General features: G+C 32.6%; 2 protein-coding genes across 7 annotated transcripts; one reads left to right on the top strand and one right to left on the bottom strand.

Annotated features, from left to right (window-relative positions):
• LOC109358410 (probable serine/threonine protein kinase IREH1) lies at positions 884-14,053 on the bottom strand. Of its 2 annotated transcripts, XM_019602613.1 has the most exons (19): positions 13,513-14,053; positions 11,277-11,490; positions 10,117-10,181; positions 9,803-9,985; positions 8,341-9,711; positions 7,076-7,248; positions 6,147-6,393; positions 5,476-5,568; positions 5,251-5,391; positions 5,060-5,152; positions 4,250-4,454; positions 3,841-3,926; positions 3,632-3,720; positions 2,585-2,636; positions 2,409-2,465; positions 2,122-2,295; positions 1,948-2,025; positions 1,217-1,399; positions 884-1,131 (listed from the first exon to the last, which is right to left on the bottom strand). In XM_019602613.1, exons 1-18 carry the CDS (start codon positions 13,879-13,881, stop codon positions 1,316-1,318), a joined length of 3,774 nt encoding a protein of 1,257 aa, XP_019458158.1. In that variant the 5' UTR covers positions 13,882-14,053; the 3' UTR covers positions 884-1,131; positions 1,217-1,315. The 2 variants fall into 2 exon arrangements, with proteins under 2 accessions (XP_019458158.1, XP_019458159.1); XM_019602614.1 differs by lacking the exons at positions 9,803-9,985; positions 10,117-10,181; positions 11,277-11,490 and adding exons at positions 11,825-12,007; positions 12,139-12,203 and having other exon boundaries at positions 13,299-14,053.
• Positions 23,961-27,160, top strand: LOC109358256 (protein TIFY 6B-like). Of its 5 annotated transcripts, none has more exons than XM_019602388.1 (8): positions 23,961-24,062; positions 24,500-24,690; positions 25,261-25,264; positions 25,295-25,544; positions 25,635-25,725; positions 25,830-26,142; positions 26,247-26,310; positions 26,780-27,160. In XM_019602388.1, exons 1-8 carry the CDS (start codon positions 23,975-23,977, stop codon positions 26,901-26,903), a joined length of 1,125 nt encoding a protein of 374 aa, XP_019457933.1. In that variant the 5' UTR covers positions 23,961-23,974; the 3' UTR covers positions 26,904-27,160. The 5 variants fall into 5 exon arrangements, with proteins under 5 accessions (XP_019457933.1, XP_019457932.1, XP_019457930.1 ...); XM_019602387.1 differs by having other exon boundaries at positions 24,500-24,696; XM_019602385.1 differs by having other exon boundaries at positions 25,261-25,544.

The raw sequence follows: 27,826 nt of genomic DNA, 5'->3' as shown, positions 1-27,826 counted from the left end.
CTTGAACAAAGTAGGAATTGGTATATTAAAAGAGTGTAATATTTATATATTGTTAATGTAAAAGTTTATATATAATTATTATATTTTTTCACCATTCATTTGCATTACTTTTAAAGATCAATAATAATACATAAATGGTGAATGATATAATACAATATGTAAAACTCATATGTTATCATTGCATATATTTTTTCTTTTAATTTAATGTAAACAATAAGCTGTTTTTTTTGTTGGGCTACTTTTCACGTATATTTTCATTGAATGTTAAATAAAAAAAACCTCCCAATGGAATGAATGAAATTGAAATTTGACATTATATATCGCCACACCATTATTTCTGAATCTGTACTAAATAGCATCGATATTTTTAGTACCAATTCCATAAAATCCAATAACTTCTGGCCGGTCAGTGTTATACTCACCACTTAAGACAAAAAAACTCAATAACATTAGCAAAAAAATCTTGTCATCCCCCACTCCTCTTAACACATGCTAAAAAAATCATTAATTTTCAAAGGATTGTGAGGTCAGAATTAATATGAAAGTGAATCAAATTGTAAAATGAAGAGGTCACTGTCATTTTTCAAACTATGCAGGCTGCAGTCATAGTAACCAACCTCAAATAAGTGCAATTTCCCTTTTTTGAGGAAAGCTGATACATTGATAGTATGAGTTTCATTCGTTGTCATCACTTCATCCATTATTCATGTTTAATTATTATTTACTCTCTTTAAAAAAGTAATACAAATAAATGGCAGATGATATATTGATTGTGTATGAATCTTTACAATGACAATGCATAAGTATTACACTTACACTTAAAAAACCTTACAATAATATGGTTTGATGATTGTTAGGCATCAATCACGAAAATGCACGGATTTGTTCACATCCAAAAGGACTTCACGATGTCTCAAATTTTTAAGTATTATATTAGTCGCTTGAACAAAAAGGGGTGTATTTACATTGCTAGGAGTACATCACAGAACAATGTGAACAAGTGAGGTGAGCATTTTTTAAATTAAGGTCCTCAATTCAGACACAATAAACCGAAAGATTGAAACCCCCAATGTGGTCCTGTAACCTATTAAGAAAAGAGTACATCCTGAACCGATTTGAGTCTCTAAATATCTGCAGAAACATAGTAATGTTAATTAGAACAGGGAGAAAACATAAATAAGACATGATATATGACACGAATTTTGCAGAATCATACATGTACAAGGTATACAAGTAAAGGTGCTTATGCCCCCAAAAAAGCTTGGATCACATGTAGAAAACCAAATTATGGGCTTTTAACAGAGGATAATGGCAGTTATGTACTACAATTTGTTGATGGATCATCTTTCCAACCCTTTGTAAGAAGATCATAGTTGATTGATGCAAGCTGGGAGAGATTCTGAAAACCAAAATGAAATATTAAGCAGAAAAGGCATATATTGAAAAGGTATAGGCATAAGCCCAAGAAGAAAACTTGGTAAAAAAATCAAACTCAATCTCAATAAAGTATATAGTACTACACAAACAGGGGGAAACTGTTAGGTTGCTCCTACAATTGTTATCCCTGAGATTCTTCCGACTTTACACCACACCCCATTGTTAAGATTCAACTTCAGACTCCTCGAAAGGACTACCCAGTGATGTGGTGCAAGGGGAATGGGTAAGCAAATTTTGGAGGGTCCTACGAGCACATGGGGTTGTCTTAAGCTGTAGAGTTAAGACCTAAAGACCAAGGATAAAAATGCCCAAAATATAATAGTAAGCTCGGAGAGAAGCCTTTCTTCATCCTAATATGTTTAATCCCAGTCTAAGTGACAAGAAAACAAGAATAATACAGTACACATCATTCATGAAAGAGACATTAAATTTCTGGTTAAATTATAAAGAAACAGAATGCCTATAAATAAATATATAACATGAAGAAACAGAATATAATTTCAGACTCACCTTAAAGGAGAAATTACTAAAAGAGTAATTGACAGATGGACCAGAATCAAACTCGGCAAGACCCCCACATTCATCTCCCTGTTCATAGATTTTGCCAAGAGGAAGTCAGCCCACGATACTTCAAGTAAATTTAACAGTTAGTATTTACATTTAACATGTTGATAAATGTTGTACCACTTCATCATGGCGATTGCTCAAGCAACCACTGCTGCCACTTGAGCTATCAGCATCACTAGAATCCTCTGCATCACTTGTTGGATACACAAGCCCTTCAGAAGTATTCCACGAGTAGCGAGAAGTGAAGTAACTGGTATCTAGAGCACTCTCAGAAGCAGGAACAAATGCAGCCTGCAAAACCAACAAATGTATTTTGTTCAGCACAAAAAATGTACTGATCTACATTTACAGGCTGTACAATTAACACTAACATCCTTGACTCGAGTTAAATAATACATACATACCTTCTGCCTGGCAAGTGTATCCCAGTTAATATCCTTGAAGAAAACATGTTGCTTCACCTGGATTATTAAGCGTCTATCAGTTTCACACATTTGAATGGAAAAGAAAATAGAAAAAATTATCATAAAAATGGAAAACAAGCATCTAAATGATTATAACTTATGAGGGATTAGATCACCTCAGATGCCCCTCTGGCTCCCAGTCTTAGATCAGGATCTTCAGTCAACAACCTGAAAACTGAAAATGTCAGGCACTCCATGGAATAAACATCTATCTATTTATCTTAATTATGTGAGTGCATTAGCTGAGAATAACACCCCATGAGAGTAAATCATATCAAATTTAATGTCATCATATTATTCTTTTTCTTAAAGGATCAATGTCATTATTATTGTACTAGAGCCTCAATCTCAAAAGCCCTTATGAAGAAAAATGTTTTTGCAATTCTTTTGAACAAAACTAAATATACTAATTTAAACAGTGCAGAGAGACTAACAATAACAGATACTGAGTAAGCATATCATGCTATTCTGTCATATCTCATCGAGGTATTATGCCATAAGGCAGTATATTTTGTTATTATTTATTAACACTGAAATATCTAATATATAGCAAAGTAACTTACGTGAAAAATGCAAGTTAATGGGAGATGAATTAAAACATATGAATAAAAAATGGAAGTATTGAGCAATTATATAGGACTTCTATGAATCAGCTAGGACAACAAAACTCCTATGGGTATCTCAAGATGGTTTGGAAAAACATGTCATAATTGATGATAGATCCTAAGACAGACAGGGCAAGGTAACAATGCCTCAAGACTGATCAGTACCCAGCTAAGGGTACTTACAGAGAAAGTTAAATTAAAAACAGACTAGGGTTTGTACTTGGATCCTTTATTTTGAAGAGAAGATAAGTAATCAAGAGTCAAGACCCCTTGAAGAAATATCAGTGCAACACTTTCATAAACAGACCCTAAAATTTCTAAATTTAGCCCTTGAAACTTCAGAACTGCAGACAAAAAATAAAGAACCCATTAGCAGTTGAAGTCACCAGAACATTATTGGCTCTCCTGAACATTACAAATATAGGACCAAGATTGCTAACAAGCAGCAAAAAATACACAGGTTTTAAGAACAGCAAACAAGAGATCGATATTGTAGAACATGTTTCTCAAAACAAATACTCTCCTAATGCTTATACTAAGAAATAACATGTCTATTACCGATCAATAAGATCTTGAGCTTCAGGACTCATTTCATCAGGAACTGCAGGCCAAGGTATCTTACGATTAAGAATATTATCAAATATGCTCTACATATTCAAAAGTAACATCTGTCAGTCAGAACTCAACCATACAAAGGCAAAGCAAATATAAACAGAAACTTAAAACCACATATAAATATTAATCACACAAAGAAGCTGGATATAAACCTGAGGATGCTCTGCATTGAAGGGTGGAAGGCCAACAAGCAACTCAAATAAGATGACCCCAACAGACCACCAATCTGCTGTATACCCTGTAACATTTGAAGAAATATGTGTTCATGTCATGTTTGATATGATAAATTCACGTGACAAAAAAAATGCAATGACACAAAAATTCACCAGCATATAATTACAATAGTTGAAAAACTTTCATTTGATTTCACTGTACAGATAATTCCAGAATTTTTCAGCATCATTAAGAATGTAACTCTAAACAGCAGGGAGTAATGTTTCTGTAATGATTTTATTTTTAAGAAAAAAACCCTAATAATGACAAAAGTATTATCTATATTTAAAAGAGGGAAAAAAATAGAAATCAAATCACATTAAAACATAAAAATAGATCTATACGAACCATGTCCAGTTCCTAAGAGTATCTCTGGTGCCAAATAATCAGGTGTTCCCACAGCAGAACGTTTCTTCCTCAGCTCCCTTTTATGCTCAGATGTAGGAAAGTGAGGCTCGTCCTCACCAAGAAGGGATGTCCCTCTTACTGCTGGACCAGACAAATCATCTGTGCTGTTGATGAGACCAACTTTTGAAAGCCCAAAGTCTGTTAGCTGCATTAATAGATCCAAAAAAAAGTTTCAACAAGTTCCCTTGCTAAACAATTACAACAATCAAACCTTAGTCCGCAAGGTGAGGTCAGCTATGACTAGGTAAAGAATTGCATGTTTGAGTTTCAAATATTTACAAATCTCTTGAATAAATTTTATATAATTGTGCACTAGCTAAAAAGTCAAAGTTATTTTACGTTTGGAATGTAAATTTGACAAGAACTTTTATATTTGAACAGCTCTCACTTACAAAAAATATTTTCTTTATAAGCAGAAAAATTGAGCTTGAAAAAAGGAAATTAATATCACAAACATTACTTCAGTTTTTTTTAAAGACAATTCTCATCCAAACAATCTTAAATATAACAAAAGTAAGTTTTTATTACAAAAACTTTTTTTTTATAAAAAGAACAAGGAAAGCACATCCACTCTAGGAAACAATAAAGCTCCCACGAACACACACTAGCAGGAAGACCTTTTGACCGCTACCTTCCTGATGAAAATATGTACTGTTTTTTATCTTGTTATTAAACACAACTTATAGGGGTGAAATACAATATTGATGGCATTAATCAAAAGAGAGAGGGGAAATACTACTATGTTGTTACCTTAATGTGACCATCATGTGCAATCAATAAATTGTCCGGCTTCAAGTCACGATGAACCACACGCAGTGAATGCAAATATTCTAATGCGAGCACCTACCATGGGACAGAAACATAAGTTTTAGATAATCTAATTTATCACTTTTCTCTAGATTACCGAGAGAGAGAGAGAGAGAGAGAGAGAGAATGATTACCACTTCAGCGATATATACACGCACAACTTCCTCATCTAGGCAACCTAAATTTCTTAGTAATGAATACAGGTCACCTCCATTAAGATACTCCATAACAAGATACAAGTTCTCACGACATGTAAAAGAATAGAAGAACCGAACCTGATTAAGTTCAGACTAATGTTAGAACAAGGTCACCAATTCTCAAAAGCAACATCGCATAATTAGCAACTTAGACCAGCTCACCACAAAAGGATTGCGGACTGTAATTAAAATATCACGTTCTGCCAATATACTTTCCACAGCATTCTTACGGACCATATCCGCCTTCCTCAGAACCTGTTATAAAATAGTTCAATGTGGTAAATCACAATTTCCCAACAAAGGAAAGAGAGACAAAATTACAACACAGTAAATCACAATTTCCCAACAAAGCTGTCACCAAAACTTGGTGCATTAAATCCTTGGAAGCATAGAACCATGGAAAGATACAAATAGGATAGGGTATAAACAATCAAAGAAATAATTTAGAAGAGCTCAGAGAAGATTTTTTAACTAGGCTGAATAAGAAAAGAATTTGTCAAAGAAAATAATTGAAATACTAAGTCAGATATACAAGAATTCGATGTAAATTTAAATTTCATATGTAAATGTTATGAGAGATACAAATAGAGAAATACATGAAGATAAAATAAATAGTCATATTGAAAGTGATAATGTTTTTTTGTGTGGTAAAGATTAAACTTTTGAAACAGTTAGTACAACCTTGGGTACCCAACATTATTAAGGCTCTAAACATAAAGTGACAACATTATTAAGACTCGAAAAAGTTAAACATTGGGTAACCCAACATTATTAAACAACTCTTCCACAAGCCAGATAAATGAGCATGCACATAAGGGATGAAATGTGATTACCTTAATTGCAAAAAGATCACCGGTTGTTCTCTTTTTAGCCAAGAACACACGTCCAAATGCCCCACGACTGATAGGCTTTATAATCTCAAAGTCATCAATAGAGGTACGATCCCTCGAAGAATGCACCGGAGTTGTTCTCAAGCTACGAACCACATCATCTTCCATGAGAACATCATCATCAATTACAGTGCTCTCTATATCTACCTTTTCGACATCCACCATCTCAGTAAGCTGCAAATACTTCTCCCTGCCAAACCAAATCATGACTTATTTAGAATAATTACCTAAATATTGCAAAGAACAACTTAGAAAACACGATTACAGACCAATGAGAAAAATATATTAGATGAACTTGAGGGAACTACCGACAAGTAATGCCAAAGATCGCCAAATAAGGGTTAGCCGATCTTATTACTACAGAATCAATTTGAACGCTTAGAACTTGACCCGATTTTAGATGTGGTGCATTTTTCGTTTGAGCTATACATACATTTTCCCAAAGAAATTGTCCAAGACTAATTATTGTAAACATTTTTCCACAATAATTATGATGGGGAAAATGCCAATTCAAATGGAATGGATTTAAAACGATGTTATTGTATAGATCGGGCTTATAAATTCTATCGTTTTCGTCCATTAAATAATATTTCAATACTTGAAAAGTTTCCTTTAATTTGTCAAGTTGAAAATTTGGAGTTATCGAGATCTGATTATGAAGATACAGACATGGAAGCATAAGAAATATCATTATGGTATCTAGTATTCTGTATCCAATTATAAAGTTATAAATCTTTTGTAGCGAAGTGTTGTTATGAAGAACTTACTAATAGTTATTATTAAGAATCAATCCACTGATGTTCAATGTTTACTTGTAGTGGTTTCCAAATTATAGGGAAGTGTTATAACATATATAGCAGCAAAGTACTAACCGTATAAGCTTCTCAATTCGTGTTCCAAAGGTCTCAACGGTTAGTGCATTAAACTTCCTTCGTTCCACAACAGCCCGCAAGTCATCAAGACAAGTTAATAAGTATGACGTTGATCGATCATCATCCAGATGTGTGCTTGCTACACATCGTGCTATATCAGCAAGATCATTCATCTACAATATCCCATACAAAAAATAGCTTGACATGATCAACAATGAACTTAATAACTCACAGTTGAGAATGAAAAAGCGTGAGGTTTTGAGTATAGTGATATTATATCCAACGTGCCAAATGAAAGAAAGCACTTCTTTCTCTTAATTTACAAACCAACCTCTTCTAGAATTTATCTTCTCTTAGCATAAATATCATTTTGCAACCACTATGCCTTCGATGTACAGCACAAAAGCACCTTTTGGATAACATATAGCTGGTGGTGAGTTAAAAATAATAATAATGATAATAAATAAATAAATAGAAACTGCCCCCAATGTGGAGTTCAGTGGCTCACATGACCGTACCTAACAAACTTAATCCCCCGCTGACACCCAATCATTACTCTTCTACCCAAGTTAAAATTTCAATGTGCTTCCTCTGACTTTGATATTTTCCTATTCACCTCATTTTTTTAAAACCAGTGTTTTAAAGACAAATTTAAAGGCAGAACCAAATAAACACTATTTACGCTCGCCATTTGTACCCATATCATTCACCATTTTATGGAAGGATTTTTAGGTCTTGCTTTCAGTATTACCTCATCAAAAGTAGAAAATTAAATAATAGTCAAATAAATAATTTTGATTACCAAATAATCGAACCAGATTTTTAAAATCAAAAAGTAATTACAATAAGTGATTATCTTCTAAAACAAAATAGGAAGGAACATTGCCACAAAAGGTCAAAGATAATATGTTTATGCCAAAAACACTCTGTAGCAAATACGAGCTTTCCTTGATTAAATTTGATAGATGTGCATCATCAGTTCAAAAAATCAGAACAGACTTTTTCTGTAAATCATTTTATATCTATCATGCTGTACTTATTTTAATAACATGTTTACTATAGAAATTAGAAAGCAAAGATATTTTAAGGGCAGTTTATGATTAATGGATCATGTATCACGAGACTTCATAAATGAAGTAATGAACGCATCGGAAACACCATTTGATACAAAATGCTGAACTGAATTGACAATGCCAGACATGACATAAGGACTGGAAACAGATTAGAAATATAAGTATTTTAAAAAAGAGATTAAAAGGGCATGCCTGTGGCAGATCATCATGCTCAGAATAAGCACCCTTCCCTGCCAATAGTAAGTCAAACTGACTTGTCCTTGGTGTCATTAAAGGAGACCTAGGAGTCATGCTCCCTCCAGATGATGTCGTCATACCTTGGTCAGACTTTGGACCAAGACGAGTTTTACATGATATAAGTGATAATCCATCCATGCAAACCAGATTATCAGATTCAGGGAAACAATCTACCATATCTTCTGAGCCTCTGTGAGACCAATCACTAAGTTTAGGGGAAAGAATCTCAGATTCTTCTGTCATACTTGAATTTGACACTTTTGCAACATCAGGACTTCCCACTATCTGTTGAGTATCCTTTTGTGTACATAATTCCATAATCTTTTCTAGTGTTTCCGCAATTCTGACAAGCCGCTCATTAACACTTAGACCCTTCCGATCACATCTATCAGCAACTGCACAAGTCCTTGAATGATCTTCAAGATGTGAAGTAGGTACTTCCTCCTCGCATATACGACAAATTATTGAGCTCTCTTCATTATTTTTCTGCTGATCACCCCAGTAGCCCCAGGAAACTTTGCGTTGATGCTTGGGACCATGGTCCTGGAAATCTTTGATGGGAAGAACCTCAGATGGCTTAGCAGCAGAGAGATCCACATCAGAAGTGCATCTATTATTATTTGGTGTCTTTGAAGGTTCAAGTCTCCTATTATTTTGGTCCGTCAACTGTACAGCTTCTTTTGGGCTTTTTCCTGATGGCGATGGAAATTTCTTCCAAGAAGCCATTCGGTTCCTTCCAGAAGGAGACTTCGAGTGTTTCGAAGTTTCATCAGCAGCAGGAAGTGATAGCTTTTTTGGTTGCACAACATCTTTCTTCCATCCCAAGGCACTACTCTGCTCTTGACTATATGCTTTTTTTGTTGGAGTTTTCAAGGCCCTTGCAGCACTTGAACTTTTAGCATCCCTTCCCAAACCAGGAGGAATACCTCTTTCAGCAGAATGCAAGACTCTGGATTGGTGAAGATTGAAAACATGTTCATCCTCAGCCAAACCACTTTCCTTGTGGAACTGCAATAATCTGGTACACCTTGTGAGAATGAAAAGCATTCGAGTGTGAAGCTGCTTTAGCATCCCTGGAGGATGCTCTTGACGCCTATCATCCAAATCCTGAACTATGCCTTCACACTGAAGCCAAAATTCCCCAGATGAAGTCATAGAACACCTCCTAGCCAAAATTAGCAAGTCTTCAATTGTCACTTGCCAGTCAGGAAGAATATCTGCATTTTTTTCAAGAATTCCAACCAGGTCTGCTGCAAAAACAGCCAGGTCAGAGTTAACCTCTTCCTTTGCTTTATCAAATTTTGCCTTGATAACAACCAATATCTCCTGCATAACAATGCAAAGCAATTATGAAGTAATGCCCCTGTGACAAAAACAATCAAGTCCACAATATAATATGAAGTGGAAACTGATGTACCTGCAGGTTATTTAGCCCTCGAGGCTTCCAAAAAGGAAAAGGTCGGACACCTTTTGAATTCAACTCATGGGAAAAACTCTTGATGTCTGCAGGAAACCTCTTCCTAGGTGCACTTGTGACACGTAATATAGCTTGAAAACGAGGAGATTCAGACTCCTTCGGGTTTTCATAATCATATGTTGTCTGGGGAAAAAACAGAATTTCTTCCATAATGAATGAATAAACAGAATGCAACAACTAGTTCAGACAAAAGTTGAGTTAATCAAAGTAATAACAAGGCATATCACACACACACACTCCACACCCGATGGTACCTCTGGAGTGCAAACATCTGCACTTCCTAAACCTCCATTCTGAGCCATTGATGATGCCTGCTTCCCTGTTTAAAGTGATATCATGATGAAAACGTGACATTTTGGGAAAGAAACAACACAGTTTTACCAAAAACTTCAGTATAAATAAACACAGAAATAGTTTGCACAAATTCGTTGATTGGCAGTGCGTACAACTGAACAAATAATGATATCAACTCAACACTATCCACAAACACCCCAAGTGTTTGCACTTGATACAAAGTCTGATTGGCTCCTATAGCCAGCCACTTGCATAGTGCAAACATGCGACCAGTGGTATTCAGGCGGCAGTATATCTGAAAGTCATGTTTAAGGATCCAGAGACCTCACTTGTTGGGATTAATGTTGATGTTGGAATTAACTGTGATCATTAGTCATAAGGTTTTTTCATAAATCTAAATTTGGGCCAAAGATTTTCAGAAATCTAAATCAACAGCAGCAATATGGTTCCTTTCAAAATATTATTTTCAAAAATACATTTTGTCATGTGGAGAATGTATGGAAACAGTTGTAAGGAATAGAAATAGAACGAGAGAAAAGCAGAGAAGAAAGCTTGAATCTGTAAATTATATTTCTCAATTGTTGAATGATTACAAGTATGAGCTGGGTTTATATTAAAAATGACTGGTTTACTATGAAGCACAAATGTCCATAACGGGTACTCATGTGTATCTTATAATTTTTTTTTTTTGTTGCTGTTTTTACCTTTTGAGTTCTTGTACCATTATACATGGAAATGCTAGATAATTAGACACATATTAGCATTTTATTTTCCTTACAATGACTTGCACTAACTTTTAAAATATTATTTCCCGCTTTTAATTTAATATTGGTGTCTTTGTTAATCACTTAATTGTATACTAATTTTACATCCCGTACCATAGCCGTGCCATATCTTACCATTTCTAAAATTTATCACATCCGGTAGCATTATTGAATCAGTGTTCGTGTGGTGTCCCTATTTCCTAGTCCTTAAATAATACTTTTCCAGCAAAGTTTTAATCAAACTTCCTATAACTGATTAAAAAACATCAGAAACAATGCAATCAACTTTACTAAATATCCATAGTCATGTTCATGCAAAATATCATTGCATTTGTTCATAAGAGTCGCACAGATACCTGCTTCAGCCTCCGCAGATAATTCACTGCCCTGTGGCGGTGATACAATCGGACTCTGTTCCCTGAAATGTACACTCCCCGTGGGCATGTGATCACAGTCACCAACCGAAGCTCCGCTCTCCTGAAACCCTACTCTGTTCTCCTTCTTCTTTCCATCATTCCTAGAGAGATTACTTGCACCGAGCTTGTCATCGCTCCTAAACCCGAAAAAACCCTCCCGCGGCATATCATCCAAATCCTGAACTATGCCTTCACACTGAAGCCAAAATTCCCCAGATGAAGTCATAGAACACCTCCTAGCCAAAATTAGCAAGTCTTCAATTGTCACTTGCCAGTCAGGAAGAATATCTGCATTTTTTTCAAGAATTCCAACCAGGTCTGCTGCAAAAACAGCCAGGTCAGAGTTAACCTCTTCCTTTGCTTTATCAAATTTTGCCTTGATAACAACCAATATCTCCTGCATAACAATGCAAAGCAATTATGAAGTAATGCCCCTGTGACAAAAACAATCAAGTCCACAATATAATATGAAGTGGAAACTGATGTACCTGCAGGTTATTTAGCCCTCGAGGCTTCCAAAAAGGAAAAGGTCGGACACCTTTTGAATTCAACTCATGGGAAAAACTCTTGATGTCTGCAGGAAACCTCTTCCTAGGTGCACTTGTGACACGTAATATAGCTTGAAAACGAGGAGATTCAGACTCCTTCGGGTTTTCATAATCATATGTTGTCTGGGGAAAAAACAGAATTTCTTCCATAATGAATGAATAAACAGAATGCAACAACTAGTTCAGACAAAAGTTGAGTTAATCAAAGTAATAACAAGGCATATCACACACACACACTCCACACCCGATGGTACCTCTGGAGTGCAAACATCTGCACTTCCTAAACCTCCATTCTGAGCCATTGATGATGCCTGCTTCCCTGTTTAAAGTGATATCATGATGAAAACGTGACATTTTGGGAAAGAAACAACACAGTTTTACCAAAAACTTCAGTATAAATAAACACAGAAATAGTTTGCACAAATTCGTTGATTGGCAGTGCGTACAACTGAACAAATAATGATATCAACTCAACACTATCCACAAACACCCCAAGTGTTTGCACTTGATACAAAGTCTGATTGGCTCCTATAGCCAGCCACTTGCATAGTGCAAACATGCGACCAGTGGTATTCAGGCGGCAGTATATCTGAAAGTCATGTTTAAGGATCCAGAGACCTCACTTGTTGGGATTAATGTTGATGTTGGAATTAACTGTGATCATTAGTCATAAGGTTTTTTCATAAATCTAAATTTGGGCCAAAGATTTTCAGAAATCTAAATCAACAGCAGCAATATGGTTCCTTTCAAAATATTATTTTCAAAAATACATTTTGTCATGTGGAGAATGTATGGAAACAGTTGTAAGGAATAGAAATAGAACGAGAGAAAAGCAGAGAAGAAAGCTTGAATCTGTAAATTATATTTCTCAATTGTTGAATGATTACAAGTATGAGCTGGGTTTATATTAAAAATGACTGGTTTACTATGAAGCACAAATGTCCATAACGGGTACTCATGTGTATCTTATAATTTTTTTTTTTTGTTGCTGTTTTTACCTTTTGAGTTCTTGTACCATTATACATGGAAATGCTAGATAATTAGACACATATTAGCATTTTATTTTCCTTACAATGACTTGCACTAACTTTTAAAATATTATTTCCCGCTTTTAATTTAATATTGGTGTCTTTGTTAATCACTTAATTGTATACTAATTTTACATCCCGTACCATAGCCGTGCCATATCTTACCATTTCTAAAATTTATCACATCCGGTAGCATTATTGAATCAGTGTTCGTGTGGTGTCCCTATTTCCTAGTCCTTAAATAATACTTTTCCAGCAAAGTTTTAATCAAACTTCCTATAACTGATTAAAAAACATCAGAAACAATGCAATCAACTTTACTAAATATCCATAGTCATGTTCATGCAAAATATCATTGCATTTGTTCATAAGAGTCGCACAGATACCTGCTTCAGCCTCCGCAGATAATTCACTGCCCTGTGGCGGTGATACAATCGGACTCTGTTCCCTGAAATGTACACTCCCCGTGGGCATGTGATCACAGTCACCAACCGAAGCTCCGCTCTCCTGAAACCCTACTCTGTTCTCCTTCTTCTTTCCATCATTCCTAGAGAGATTACTTGCACCGAGCTTGTCATCGCTCCTAAACCCGAAAAAACCCTCCCGCGGCAACGGCCCTGATCTCGTCTTTATCTTATTCAACCCCAACGACGACGCCAGAATCGGCGAGAACGACAACGACGGAGATGATTCCTTACCTTCCGCCGTCGCCGCCGTTAACTTCTTCGAACGAGACTCCATCACCTGATTTTGAGTTTCTTTTCCTCTGATCACATCCTTGTTCCATGCTCCATCCTTCAGGAGCGTCCTCCGCGACGACGCAGCGCCTGCGGCGGCGGTTGGTAAGGTTTTAGCGGGAGGGGAATTGGAGGTGAATGATCGAGGACTATTGTTGGTGGATGAAGCATCAGGGCTTGAATTAGAGGAATCGGATTTTTTGGAAGAGAAGAATCTACCCTTGAATACCATGATCGGTGATGGAACCCTAGCATCGCTGTTTCAATTGTAATTGCAACATTGGTGTTGATGATTGTGGTTTTGGAAATAAGAGAATTGAATTGAATTGAAATGAAGGTAGTATGTGAACAGAGATAGACAAGTTTGATTGTGGAGTGGACTTTTTGTTAAGAAAAACACGACTATAGACTTCACAAAGAAGTTAACAGATCACACGGATTAAAGGGGGAAAGATTGCAACAAAAAAATGAAGTGATTTCATCTAATAATGTACAACTTTAAATATAATTAAGGATTTAATATGTATATGTTAACAAATTATCTATCATTCATATATTAATTATTATTGTCTTTCAAATAACCATAATACAAATTAATGACAAATGACGTACTGACAGTATACAGATTTTAAACTATATAATTAATATAAATGAATGGTAAATAATATTATTTATGTATAAATTTTTAAATCACATCTTTTAACAATACAGGATGTGTGATTCATATGGGATATATTTGACTTAAAGGTATTAATTCAATCATTGACTTAAATATATCATTTTTATTTAAAAATCAATAATTATTAATAGATTATTTATATATATTTTATACTACTTATAAAGGCAAAACCCAAAATAACTACTCACTATGGTATAATTTATAGCTCTCTTTATTTTGTCTTCACTATTTTCTAATTTGTACCAAAAATATCATATATAACTCAATGTTTATATTCACGTAATATATGTTTCAAATTAATTGGTTAATTATATATTTTTCCTTACATTATAACTATCAGTTTTTTAATGTAGAATATGAATGTTCAATTTAAACATCAATCAAATAAATTCAATTGTAGATTACAAATATTATATTTGACATTTATAATATACAAACTACGCATTATAAATGATAGGAAAGTGGGTTGACAGACACGATAATGCTTATCGACACGCTAGTATAGATAATATAAAAATATTATATTATTGGTGTATAAATATTAAATCATTTCATGGATTCATATATTGTTTATAAGAGCTTTTGCCCATTAAGATTCTTGTGATAGAGATAGAGATAGAGGTCTGCTTCCTTCTATAAATAGGAATGCTTAGACCACATTGTACTCCGAACAAGAACAAAATAAAACTTGTGTTTTATCATATCCATGTCTTCCTTCTAAGCTTTCTATCTTTCTCAAATTTCTAAAAGTCAAAGCTATAATGTTTATACCATAACCATGTACAGAGATGTTAGTATGCTCTGCACTTGCCTCTATGAGGATCTTGTGCATCAGAAAAGACATCTGACTTAGATTCATGCTACGGTCCTGCCTATTGTGGTAACATGTTATATAAGAGTAGTCGGACCTTTAGACATATAGAAGCCAACGGTTGGCTCACCGAAGTCTCGGTTGGTGAACCTTATAGGTATGTTATCACGATGGGAGGCTCCCGGTCAGTATGGTCATCATTGATTTTTAATTGTTGTTGACTTTTCAGAAAAAATAATACAAATGAATAGTGGGTGATAAAGTACATGTATATAAATCTTTACACGTTTTATACTCTTTAAACAATATTATGAATTAATGAAAACATATATTATCAATTTAAAAAAATAAATATATTAAAACAACAAACATTATCCGAAATTGAGTGCCCAAAAGTGAAGGTCAATTGTTTTAGCTTAATGATTAGAGGAGTTTGTTTGAGAAGTTTGATCAAACGCAAATCATGTTACTCAACACAGAAGCATGTTTTCCACGCTCTCGTCAGCATTAGCATTTCTACACGCTTTCCTTTTCTAATCTTCTTCGTTAAACACACCCATCCATATACAATCAAAACAAAAACTCTTCAAACTTATATCTGTGAAGCTTCAGGAAGCGCAAGAAACAAAGCTTCATTTTCTTTTCTTCTCAAACACAAAAATTTAGAGACGATAATCAAATATGTGATTGTCACTTTCTTTAGTAATAAAAGGCTTTTCAAAACCAAACACAAATTGAGTTTAATATTCATCGCCCTTATTTGTTATACTTTTATATGATGAAAGATTGAAGTTTAAAAAACTCTTACACTATATTATATAAACTATTCTTCATAATTTAATTTGTTCTTTCTTCTATGGTAAGCACCATATTCATCACATTGCATTTCCCTTCGAGTTTTTGCTTTTATTTTTTAATGTGGTTTTGATTTTAGATGGTATTTAATGGTGACATAAATATCTGTCTTGTGGGTATCTACAATAAGTATCTTGTTAAACTTAATTCATTCTCACGAATTGATTTCTTGCATGATGGTTCAATTGTTGCAGACTCCAAATTAGGCTCTTTGGACAAGCCATGGAAGCATGAGGTAGCAGCATTGGTTGGAAGCTTGGCCATCTCAGCCAACTCGATGAATCATGACAACAGATCCCTCCACCAAGACAAAAGGCTTGATAGATCAGCATGAACTTAACTTGGTTCCTATGTCTCAATGCATTAACACATCCTTGGAGCATCATGGAGGACCAAAACTCAGTCATGAATTCAAGCATATGGACAAATGCTATACCCTTATTCCTTGGATCGAATGTGATCAACAATCAGCAGTTCAAAGCCTAAAGAGAGTTGTTGGACAGTTGTTACTTAAATACCAAGCAACCCGAGTTTATACAATAGGGATCTTATTGCTTTGCATTTTTTGTGTAATCTTTCTTCACTTGTTATAGTTAGTTAGATAGGTTGTTGTAAATCAACTTATATATGCTTGTTATTTCCCTTCACATTGTAACACTTCAAGCATTGCAACATAATGAAAGTTTAGCTTTTCGTTCCCTTTCCATAAACTTCTTCTTCCTTTCTTCATCTCTTGCATTCAAGATATATCAATGAGGTTTTGTTTTCTAAGATATCTACAATTGATGAATGAAAATGAATATCATGATATTTATCCGGAGATACTCATATATTTATAAATTTATTTTTAATTACTTTTTATATATATTATATCTTTTTATTATTTTATAATTATGCAATATCAATTTATAAATATTTTATAATAAATTTTAGTGATTAAAATATGATAATAAATTTAGTATATACATAAATTTTATTACTCATGTAGTAATTATTTTATACATATTAATCATTATAAAATATATCAATATATACTTAAATATAAAAATCTATTGAGTATCCGCATATATGGATAATCGTAAATATTATGTGTGTGATTAACGAAAAACACTACTCTTGTCCACCCTTTTGCCATGCGCAATCTCATCTTCGGTTATTGTTCCAAATTTCATTGATGTTCACAATTTTGTATATTGAAAGTTATTTTGGTAATGAGTTATGTTGGATATTGATCTTTGGAGTTGGATATTGAAAGTTATTTTGGTAATGAGTTGGATATTGAAAATTTGACATTAAATAATTGGGGTGGGTGTTTAATGAATTTGTTAGGTTGAATCTATAATTTAAAATATATATGTTATAATTTTATTTGTCCACTGAGTTTTATATAAAGAGGGTGATCCAGTGCAAACTTAAGATACTTTATTGTGACCTTAACTATTAAAAATTTATTTGTTTGTGATAATAAGGTTGTAGATCTAACTTCTTATTTCTTGCACTACACTACTACCCTGAAGTTGGATTTTATATAAAGCACATATGGAAATGTAATAATGATGTTTTTTGTGCTAAATTAAATTTTCCTTTAGCATTTAAATAATAATTTTCTATTTTTTATTTAATTAAATATTACTTGTATATCCCATTAATTATATCTCATTAAAAAAATAATTGAAAAGTTTGTTTGGTAAATCTTTATCTATTGGATTATACATTGGGAATGGAATATCTCCTGGTATAAGAAGATAAGTTATCTCCCCATGCTAGTGAAATCATGACATGTGTCATGTTTTATCATTTTCTATAAAAATATTTTTAAAAATAAACAAAATAGCACACATGTCACATTTTTACTGGATAGAAGAGATAAGTTATCTCCTTACAAGGAGAAACATTATTTTCTTATACATTAACCTTTTCGTGTGACTAACTATGTATGTATTAATATAAGAGTAATGAAAAGAATGTGGCATGCTTATGTAAAAGTTATATTGAAAACCTCATATAAGAGTAATGAAGAAATAGGGTTTTGCCTGGTTAAAAAAAGTCATCTACAAGTAAAAAATAGGTTGTTGACTTGTTATAAAAGTCAGCTACAAGTATTATATAAAAGGTGGGATAAAGTATGTATATATACAAATTTATCTACTTGGAATATTTCTTTTCTCGGTTGTCATGCTGTGGAAGATTCTTACAGTTGACAAATTGAGAGTACATGCTAATGAATAAATAAAATGATAGTACATTGTTATATGCCCTTATTATATTGATTGTTGTTAAAAAAATTATATTTTTTATTATTGATTTGAATTATTTCAGTTAGAAATAAATAATAAATAAAAAATGATGTTGAATACACAATAAAAGTAACAATGGAGATTCACATATATATTATTGATTTGCATTATTACTATATATGGTAGGCAAACAAACTTTTTAGGTGAGCCTAATTGTCTAGGCTTAAAATGATATTCATTAATTCTGCAAATGCTGGTATCATAAAAGGAAAAATGGTTCACTAAAAACTGATATTTATTTTATTTCTATTTGTAAATAAGAAATATAGTTAAAGTCAAATGCTCATAAAAATACTTGAAGTCAAATTCAGATAAATTGTTAATTAGTAGACTGAGGTTAATATTGTTTTTGGATAATATGTTATCATTCTGAGACGAGAAAGTTCTCTGACTTTAGTTGATGTAAACCGTTAAAAAAAATTGGGTAGCTTAAATTTTAACCTCTCAAAATTAAATCAAAACACATTACGGTATCTTCTATTTCAAATCATGTATTACTTCATTCATCATTATTTGTGATTAGTTAAAAAAATATTGAATTATTAAATTTATAACTTAAATACATTTTTTTTTAACTAATCAAAAATAATAACACATGATGTGAAATGAAGAGAGATCTCACGTCCCAAAAAACTTTATCTTTTCCTATCTCTATCTAATCAATTACACTAATTAATATAATTATAATTTTATGATTTTTTATTTAATTAAATAACACATTACAATTGATAGAGATAATATTAGAGACATAACCTTAAAGGATCTCTATTTAGAATGAAACATTTTGTGGGATTGCAGAACTACTCACCATCAAATGATTGGATGTAGAATCATGAGCTGCGTATTCTTTTTCCTAAATTTAAATGAGATTCAAATTGGGCCTTTTTCTTCTACTCATTGCCAAGGCTTTGGGCTTGTTACTGATCCATATATCCAAATTCTTCCATGTTTATGGTAAATACATAATTAGCCTAATGTTATATGGAGTCGACTAACCATTGGGTTGCATTGTAATTTTTAGAGGAAATATATATATATATTAACAGTATATGAGTTTAATATATTATTATTGTTTAATTTATCATTCATATTTAATTATCATTCACTTTTAAGAAAATCTAAATAAATAATATATGGTAAGTGATCGTGTATAAATCTTTACAATAACAATATATAGATTACATATTAACATTCATTATGGATGAATCCCCAATTTAGAATAATAGGAAGTATGTTTTATTAGCTGAGAGCGTTCATAAACAGCTTGGGTTATCTTTTTGAAAAAATTGGAAAGGAGTTTTTGGAAAACATGTTTTTCAAAGCTATTTTTGTGACACCAAAAATATATTTATGGGAAAAAAGTAACTCGAAAGGGAAAAAATGTAGCGGGAAAACAACCACCCAAATACAATTAGGCATAACAAGTCCAACTCACTGGCTTCGCATTTTAGGATATAGTCCACATTAGAATTTAGAACTCACACTCATATTACCAGCCGAAAAAAGATCTAAGTTATTACTTTTGTATTTATACTTAAGGATGAAAATACAATTTTATTATATTTCAATGATACAAGTATTAGCTAGGTTATGTTATTTTTTCTATTGTTTTGAATGTACTTGTGTCTTTGGTACTGAAAATGATTCTAAATCATCATGTACTTTGCCCATTAAAGCGATTTTACAATGAATAATTCTTCTCTTATTGAATTATAGCATCCAAGTGTATTTTTATAGTACAAAAGTAATTGCTTGGAAAACAAGCAAACTCAGAAGGGTTTAACTAATTTAACCAACTTTTGATGAGAATTCATCCCTATGATCAATTTACTAAAAAGGACATTTGTGCTCAATTACAATTTAAAGGTTATGAATTATGCTTAAGATGACCCATGGTTGATTTATGTCTGGGTCAGTCTAGTGTATCAGCCTCGACCAACTTTGCTAGATTTTCTTGGTTAGGTTTGTGCACCATGCTTGTGTTTTCTTGGTCAGTTTCATGCGCCAAGCTTAGTCTGTCTCGGTCAGGTTCATGCGCCACGCCCATGCTGCTTCGGTCAGGTTCCTGCGTCATGCACATACTGCTTCGGCTATTTATGTGTGCCAAGCTCAGTCTGTCTCGGTCAAGTTCCAAGGCTACACCTATGTTGCTTTGGTCATGTTTGTGCACCAAGGGCAATCTGTCTCGGTCAATTCCATGAGTCAAAGCCAAGTTTCCTCGGTCATGTGCTGACCGTGTATTATTAACTTGAGCAATGCAAATGGCCTTCAATTCCTTGTTGGGCAAGTCATGTTTATCCTTCAATACCCAATTCTTATCCACCTTGCCTCAAGCATGACTCACTATTTTTCTTTTTTATTTATCACTTTCTTCATCATAATTTGTACAAATGTTGTTGTTTACCATGATAGTAATAATCACTCAAACATGGAAAAGAAAACCCCTTCATTTTTTGTAGTTTACACACAAGGACATTTTAAAAAAACCACTTAAGCCATCCTTTTATAAGTAGGCCATATATAAATTGACTTGTAAGTAACTTAGCAGATATTTATAAACTTTTTATTTTTTACTATTAAGGAGAATTTATAAACTTGATTTTGTTGAGTATCTTCTTGTTCTTTTATAGAATCCGTGTAAGACAATAGATACTAATAAATCATCACCATAAGGATAAATTTGCCACAAAACTTATAAATTAATGGATCCTTATAATTTGATTGACAATTTATAAGTTAAGAGCTTAAAATTGAAAGCTCTCTGATTGAATTAAAATTATTTGATAAAATTAATTGAGAAGATAGTGTTATACTTATTAATATTTTCTATTAATAAACCTAAGGATTTCAGAAAAAATGTGAACAGGACACGCCACTTTTTAAGTAGTGCATCATGTGAGCTCCCACGTTTAGATGAAGGAAAACGAAGAAGAACTGAAAGTTATTAGTTTAAAACTTGTGAGTCATGTAATAATGTGGCATTGGTAAAAGTATAATATGAATTATGAAGGAAAAAGGGACCACAAGAGAGTCCATAAGATATTTTGTATATGAAGGATGACTAGTCTTGGTTCCTAGGTGTGCAACACGTGCTTCATCAATGAGTGAAAGGGAATTTTGAGGTTATTGATGAGGAAATGATCATCTCCATTAATGAAAAGATAATTTTTTTCCTCATATTTTTAATGATAAAAATGTGATTTTATGTAAATAAAATAATAAAAATATTATTACATGTTGCATTTTATATTTTATTGTGTGATAATTGTGTTTCCATTAATAAAGAAGATGTAACTGTTTGTTTGATGGGAGCTTTTGTTGGTTTGCTTTTGGTTTTTTCATTGAAATGGATAAGAACAAGGTTTCAACGTAAATTGAGGTAATGCAAGTTGCAACTTAGTATACACCATTAATAAGGGTGAAGTATCTATCAGAGTTATATACCTCCATGCATGCAACCAAAAATCTGAAAAATGGGACCATGGTTATCAACTTGAAATCTCCTTCGTCTATGTCGGTGTGACCGTGTGAGAGGGTTAAAATAAGAAATGGATCATGTTAATTAATGGAGAAATAATAAATTGTTACTCATATTTTAAATGACAATAATGTGACAAACAAAAGATAAAAGTATTATTATATGTTGTCTTTTATATGTTATTTATATGATATTTGTCTCTCTATTATTAATGAAGAAATTTTTTATTCTTAAATATAAGGATTTAACCTTTCCTTGGAGGAGAGAGAAATGTGTTACATACATTTGTTTATGAATGCATGATTAGGTAACTAGCATAATTAAGTATTTTTATTTTATTTTTTCAAACAAGTTAGAAAAACTTTTTTCATAATTTCCTTTTGCAAATTTACTAAAAGAAGCTTATACGAAAGAAGATCTTACACTATAAAGTAAACTGTTGTTTATATATATATATATAATTGTTCTCACTTCCTCCCTATATATATATAAAAAGAAAATGCTTCACAAAAGCGGTGAATATAAGTATAAAAGTATAATATCTATATATTTATAGTGTAAAAATTTATACATAGTTACTGCATCATCTATCATTTATTTGTATTACTTTTATTTCGAGTTAATAATGATAAAATATAAATAATATATGATAGAACGACAATGTAAAAATATCTTACATATTAGTGTATACATAATACATTCATTCACGATAACAATCACATTACTACTTAGGTCATTCATCAATAAAAAAAATTGGGGGCCAATTAGGGATGATTCTAGCTTAGAGGTTGGGTAAGCAAGTGTCTCAACTTGGGAAAGTTTCTACTTTTCTAGTATATATGACAATAATTTATTATTACTATCTATGTATTTATATTTGTTTTCACCCCACTATTTAACATGAAACTAATTTTAACTCGATAAAACCTGATCATATATAAGTCAAATCAAATCAAGTAATCAAACAAGATAAGACACTTTCGATGGAAAAATGACATAAGCGTCACTAAAAAGGAAATAATAGGCTAAGTTATTAACTTATTGGGACAACACAATGATGGTGACTTAGGAATAAGCTATAATTCTTCTTTCTCTCAAGTTACTCTGTCTTGCTTCCTCTACACAACTGCAATGCCATGTTCAGTTCATATAGAACATGTAGATTAGTGAAAGTTAAATTTTCACATATAAGAAATGTGTAATGAATCAACTCAATTTAAAATGGGAAGAAAATATACACGTCAAAAGCAAAAAGACATTTTTTTGGGCAGAGAAAACAATCACCAAATGGAATGTATACATACAAATGTTGTCAACATCCATGCATGAATATCATAAACAAATACAAAATGGTTGAACAAAAAATACTTAAGTTAGATAAGACTTATCCCTTACGTAATTCTAAATATTGACCGATGTTAATTTTTAAATGTAAATCTAATCATAAACTCATAAGATTAGAATTATATGGGAGTCCAATTAAGACCACACAACTCCTCCTTACCATTATTGTCACATAGTGAAAAGTGATGTGATGCATTATTCTAAATATTATAGGCCTCTCACGTTGGATCTTGAATGGTTGGTGCTTATATAGTAGAAACGTGGTCATTGTCTGGTGCTACTTTTCTTCATTTCTTTATTCCACTGTAAAATGTGCTACTTTATGCCTTGCCTTGGCGTTTTAGACCGATGTGCAATATTTAAATGATGGGGAATATCAAACGTATTTTTTCTATTAATATTGTGGATCTTGATGTATGTGGCTAACATTTAAAAAGATAAGAATACGTATTTTTATTTGGTACTCACGTACAATCATTAATCATTTAGCATTTCTCACGCTAAAGGTAAGATGAACATGGGCATGCATGCATGATTCAACTTCTTTGAATGGCCATAAGAAATAAATATATTTGACTTGCTTAATTCAGTAGCTATGTGAACATAAAATATACTTACACAAGGGAATAGTTTAATAAAATAAGCAGAGTGTGACAGCATAAAATACTATAACTTAATAAAAAATAATAGTACCGCACATAGTGTTCCTTTATTTAAATGGTGGGGTATGATTAAATAATGTTAAATTTCAAAAGGTGATGATATACTTTTTTGTTGCTTTTGCCGACTTTAAAATAAACTAACATGATCACATGTGATATAATTATAATATTGTGAATAGTACATGGACTTTGGCTTCTTATGATGAAAGGGCTAGAAATAGGTTCATTTTGGAGATTATTCTTTAAGTGTTTCAATGCTCTTGCTGAAGTTTTTAGAAGCCATTCAGGTCATTAGCTGTTACCTTTATTATTTTATAATATATATTTTTACTTTTAATATTTCTTATGGGGACCATAGTTGAAGTATAGGTTATAAGACATATCCTTTATATGGCATCTACATGCTTTGATTGTGGTTTTGAAACAACCTGAGTTTTTCTAACATAGTTTGTTTGAATTTGCATAATAACTTTGAGGTCATAGTGAGAATCTATTGTAGTAGTTTACATAACCTTAAAGGCAATAATTATTCTGAAACATTGTTTCATAGTTTGGAAAGGAGTTAATGAACGTATTTTGTTTTGTGACATATATCATACCCAAGTGCTAAACTTCTTTATCTTTTAAGGTACCTATATCAGTTTATCTTTACTCAATGATGGCCTTTTCTGTTGCATGATTTTCATGTTTTGTTACACACCATTTTGTCCTTGATTTGATGCAGTGAGGGGTTCAGAAATGCAGTGGTCATTCTCAAACAAGGGCTCAGGCCTTTCTCAACATTTGTCACTAAAGGGCATTCAGGAAGATAGACAAAGAAAGACTGTTCTTGATTCAATAGCTTCATCTGGATATATGACCATATCATCAAATAAGGATGCTTTTATGTCTACCCAGAAACCATTCTCTAGTGTGGTCCAGGTTTGTTTCTTCTTCAAGCACATGCTTTAAGTACAATAAGTGTCGGAGTTGGGTTATTGAAGTGTGAAGTCTCGTGTTGTATATGAGGGGATGAGTGAAAAAAATTATCAATGGAAAAGACTAGTGAAACCATTGTCTTAGAGTTTGTTTGAGAGTTGAATTTTGGAGGGGAATGAAAGGAAAAAGAAGACTTGGAAGTCATCTCACAAGTGTATTTCTACTAATAATGAAACTCCCTAGTGGTTTGAGGCTTGGATCGCAACTAGGTCCAACAATAAGGCCTAAAACAATCATCATAGCATAACTTAATGCACACAAAAAAAAGAAGCTTTAAAGTTTAATTTGAGAAGACTAGCTTTTATTACTAAAAATGGCTTAGTCACATATAGCAAAAAAACTTTCACCTTCAAGTAGAACATTTGAATGTTTTATCCCTTGCCTTATAATTGTGCAAGGTATCTTATAATCACTTTTGTTATAAGTGAAGTGTGAATTGGAAAAGGTGACAGACAAATTTTATGCTGTTTGCAACTAACTTTCCCTTCTTACCTTGATTTTTTGTAGAGAAACTTTTCCATAGGAAAGCAAACAGGAAACCAACATGGAATCACAGTCTATCCACAACAATGTTTTGATGCACATTCATCTAGCCATCAGGAATCAGTAATCTTTTCAGTTTCAAACCAATCAAATCAAGCTAGTCCTGTTCTTCAATCTAGTCTTACTAATACCGGATCGAAAATGATCAATTCAGCCATAAAACCACAACCTTTTGGTTCCAAATCCTCTGCCACACCTGTATCTGCCCTTCCATCTATAGGCTGCATTGTTGGCTCTACTGACTTAAGGTATTATAAATTTAAAACATCTGAGGTGTTGTAATTTTCGATTTCGCCTAAAATATTGTGTAATGTACTAAAATCTGAGTTTCCTTATAGGAATTCTTCCAAATCCTCTGTCACACCTGCTCAGCTGACCATTTTCTATGGTGGTTCTGTATGTGTTTATGATGATGTATCGCCTGAGAAGGTATCTTTTCTCTAAATATCTCTGAATTCTGTGCAAATTTCTAAGCTAGCCCTTATTAGTGAAATATATATTTCTATAGTTTTCTGATTTTCACTTTCCTTCAGGCTCAAGCTATCATGTTACTAGCTGGAAATGGTACAAAACCAATTCAGAACATGACACTTTCCACACCGAAATTGCAATCAGAAATCACCACTCACTCCAATGATGATTGTATCATTATAGGCCAATCCTTTCCCTCACCCCTGCCAAGCCCTCTCCCATTGACCTCTCGCGCCGCTTCTCGGCCATGTGTTGGATCTTCTAGCAGCAATGAACTCACAATGCTAAGACCAACAGGACCTTCAACTACCCCTAGTAACCATTTGCAATCTCCTAAAGTTGTTGGTTCTGCAGCTACAAAAATGGTTCAACAAGGTATGTGTTAATGTATATATGCTTGGTCTCTAAGTATTTTTGTAAATAATAACTTCTAGGTACATAAGGTATGTATTAATAACAAAGTATTGTTGTATTTTCAGTTGGTGGCTTGCCTCAGGCACGAAAAGCATCTTTAGCTCGATTTTTGGAGAAGCGAAAGGAAAGGTATAGAAAACGTGTAAACTTCTTGCTAACATTTGATAGACATGTCAGAATTGGACTGAAAATGAATTTTGTTATATGTATATACATTGTAATATTAAAGTTATAAACAAAATAGAACATGACAAATGACTGAATGAAAAATATTTTGGTTTCACCGAAATGGGTGAAACCAAAGAACATCCCGTTCTGTCATGTTGTTCCATCTTATTCTATCCGCATATCGAATAGACGAATACTACCCTAGTTCTTTCTTTTCATTGACTAGGTGTTTCCATGTTCTTCATTAGTTATGTTTTATACTTTTGTCAGCTTTGTTAGTGCCAAATGAGTTATCTGTAGTTGGAAAGTACACAAACCCACATGAACAAGCATGTGTTTACAAAATTCAGTAACTTCATGGCATCTACTTTATTCAATTCTATGATAATGCAAGTTTCTTAGGCTGATTCATGCTTTTGTATTTGATCAGGGTGATTATCACATCTCCATATTATATGAACAAGAAATCACCTGAATGCAGCAATAATGGATCAAGTGGTTTTAGTTTCTCAATCACTTCCTCTGATTCTTGTCCTCTACCGGCCATTAACTAGCCCTTATGATGTTACTTTTGAAATTGTAAGATTAATTCTTTTGATCTTTAGATCAATTTCCTATGCATTTTTTTCAAGTTTTTTTGTTTTCAATATTTTCTTTGTTCCTTTATCTTTTAGAAAGTTATTACTTTTTTGTGGTATTCTACTTTTGTTTATAAGATCTTGCAAGTCATTATCACTTATTACTTTCATATCTTGTATAATTACTACTTCTATTATAGGATAACAATGGCAATGAATAATCTTCTGATTCATTATGTTGTTGGTGTTCAATTCAAATTTAGACTTGCATAATTGCATAGTACAAATTTGGTTAATATATTTAAGTTCCACATTTATATTCTGTTTATGAGTTCAGCTTTACAATGAAATGAAAAAGAAAAAAAAAACTTCAGAGTCATGTATAACTCTCAAATATTCTTTCTCCCTTCATCTCATTCCTTCTCCTCCATGTATGGTTATAAGTTATAACTTAAGGATTAAATAACTTTTTTTGTACTTATAAAAATAGGACAACTTTTTTGAGTAATCCATGTAAGTTTTTTTGGGACTATTTTATTCCGATAAAGTTTAAGATGTTAGATTCTTTCATCCAAAATTTATGGTCAAGTGATAATAATATAACAGAGGATGTGCCACTTCGGTGTAGTCACGTGGCACCCACGATAATCAATGGCACGTGAATTTATTTATAAAACATGGGAAAAATACAGTGGAATAGAAAATACTATAGCAATGGAATTTTTTTTTGTTAAGAAAATGAGAAAATATAAATATATGGAAGAATTATATATAATATAGTCTATCATCTACTATTTATTTTTAATTATTATTAATTCAACTAAAAAATAATACAAATAAATAATGAATAATATATTAATTATGTATAAATTTTAAATGCACATATTAAAAAATATGTA

Source organism: Lupinus angustifolius, chromosome LG10, assembly GCF_001865875.1.
Source record: "Lupinus angustifolius cultivar Tanjil chromosome LG10, LupAngTanjil_v1.0, whole genome shotgun sequence".
NCBI lineage: Eukaryota > Viridiplantae > Streptophyta > Magnoliopsida > Fabales > Fabaceae > Lupinus > Lupinus angustifolius.
Note: the sequence above shows the minus strand (reverse complement) of the source record. Positions and strands in the feature narration are given on the sequence as shown.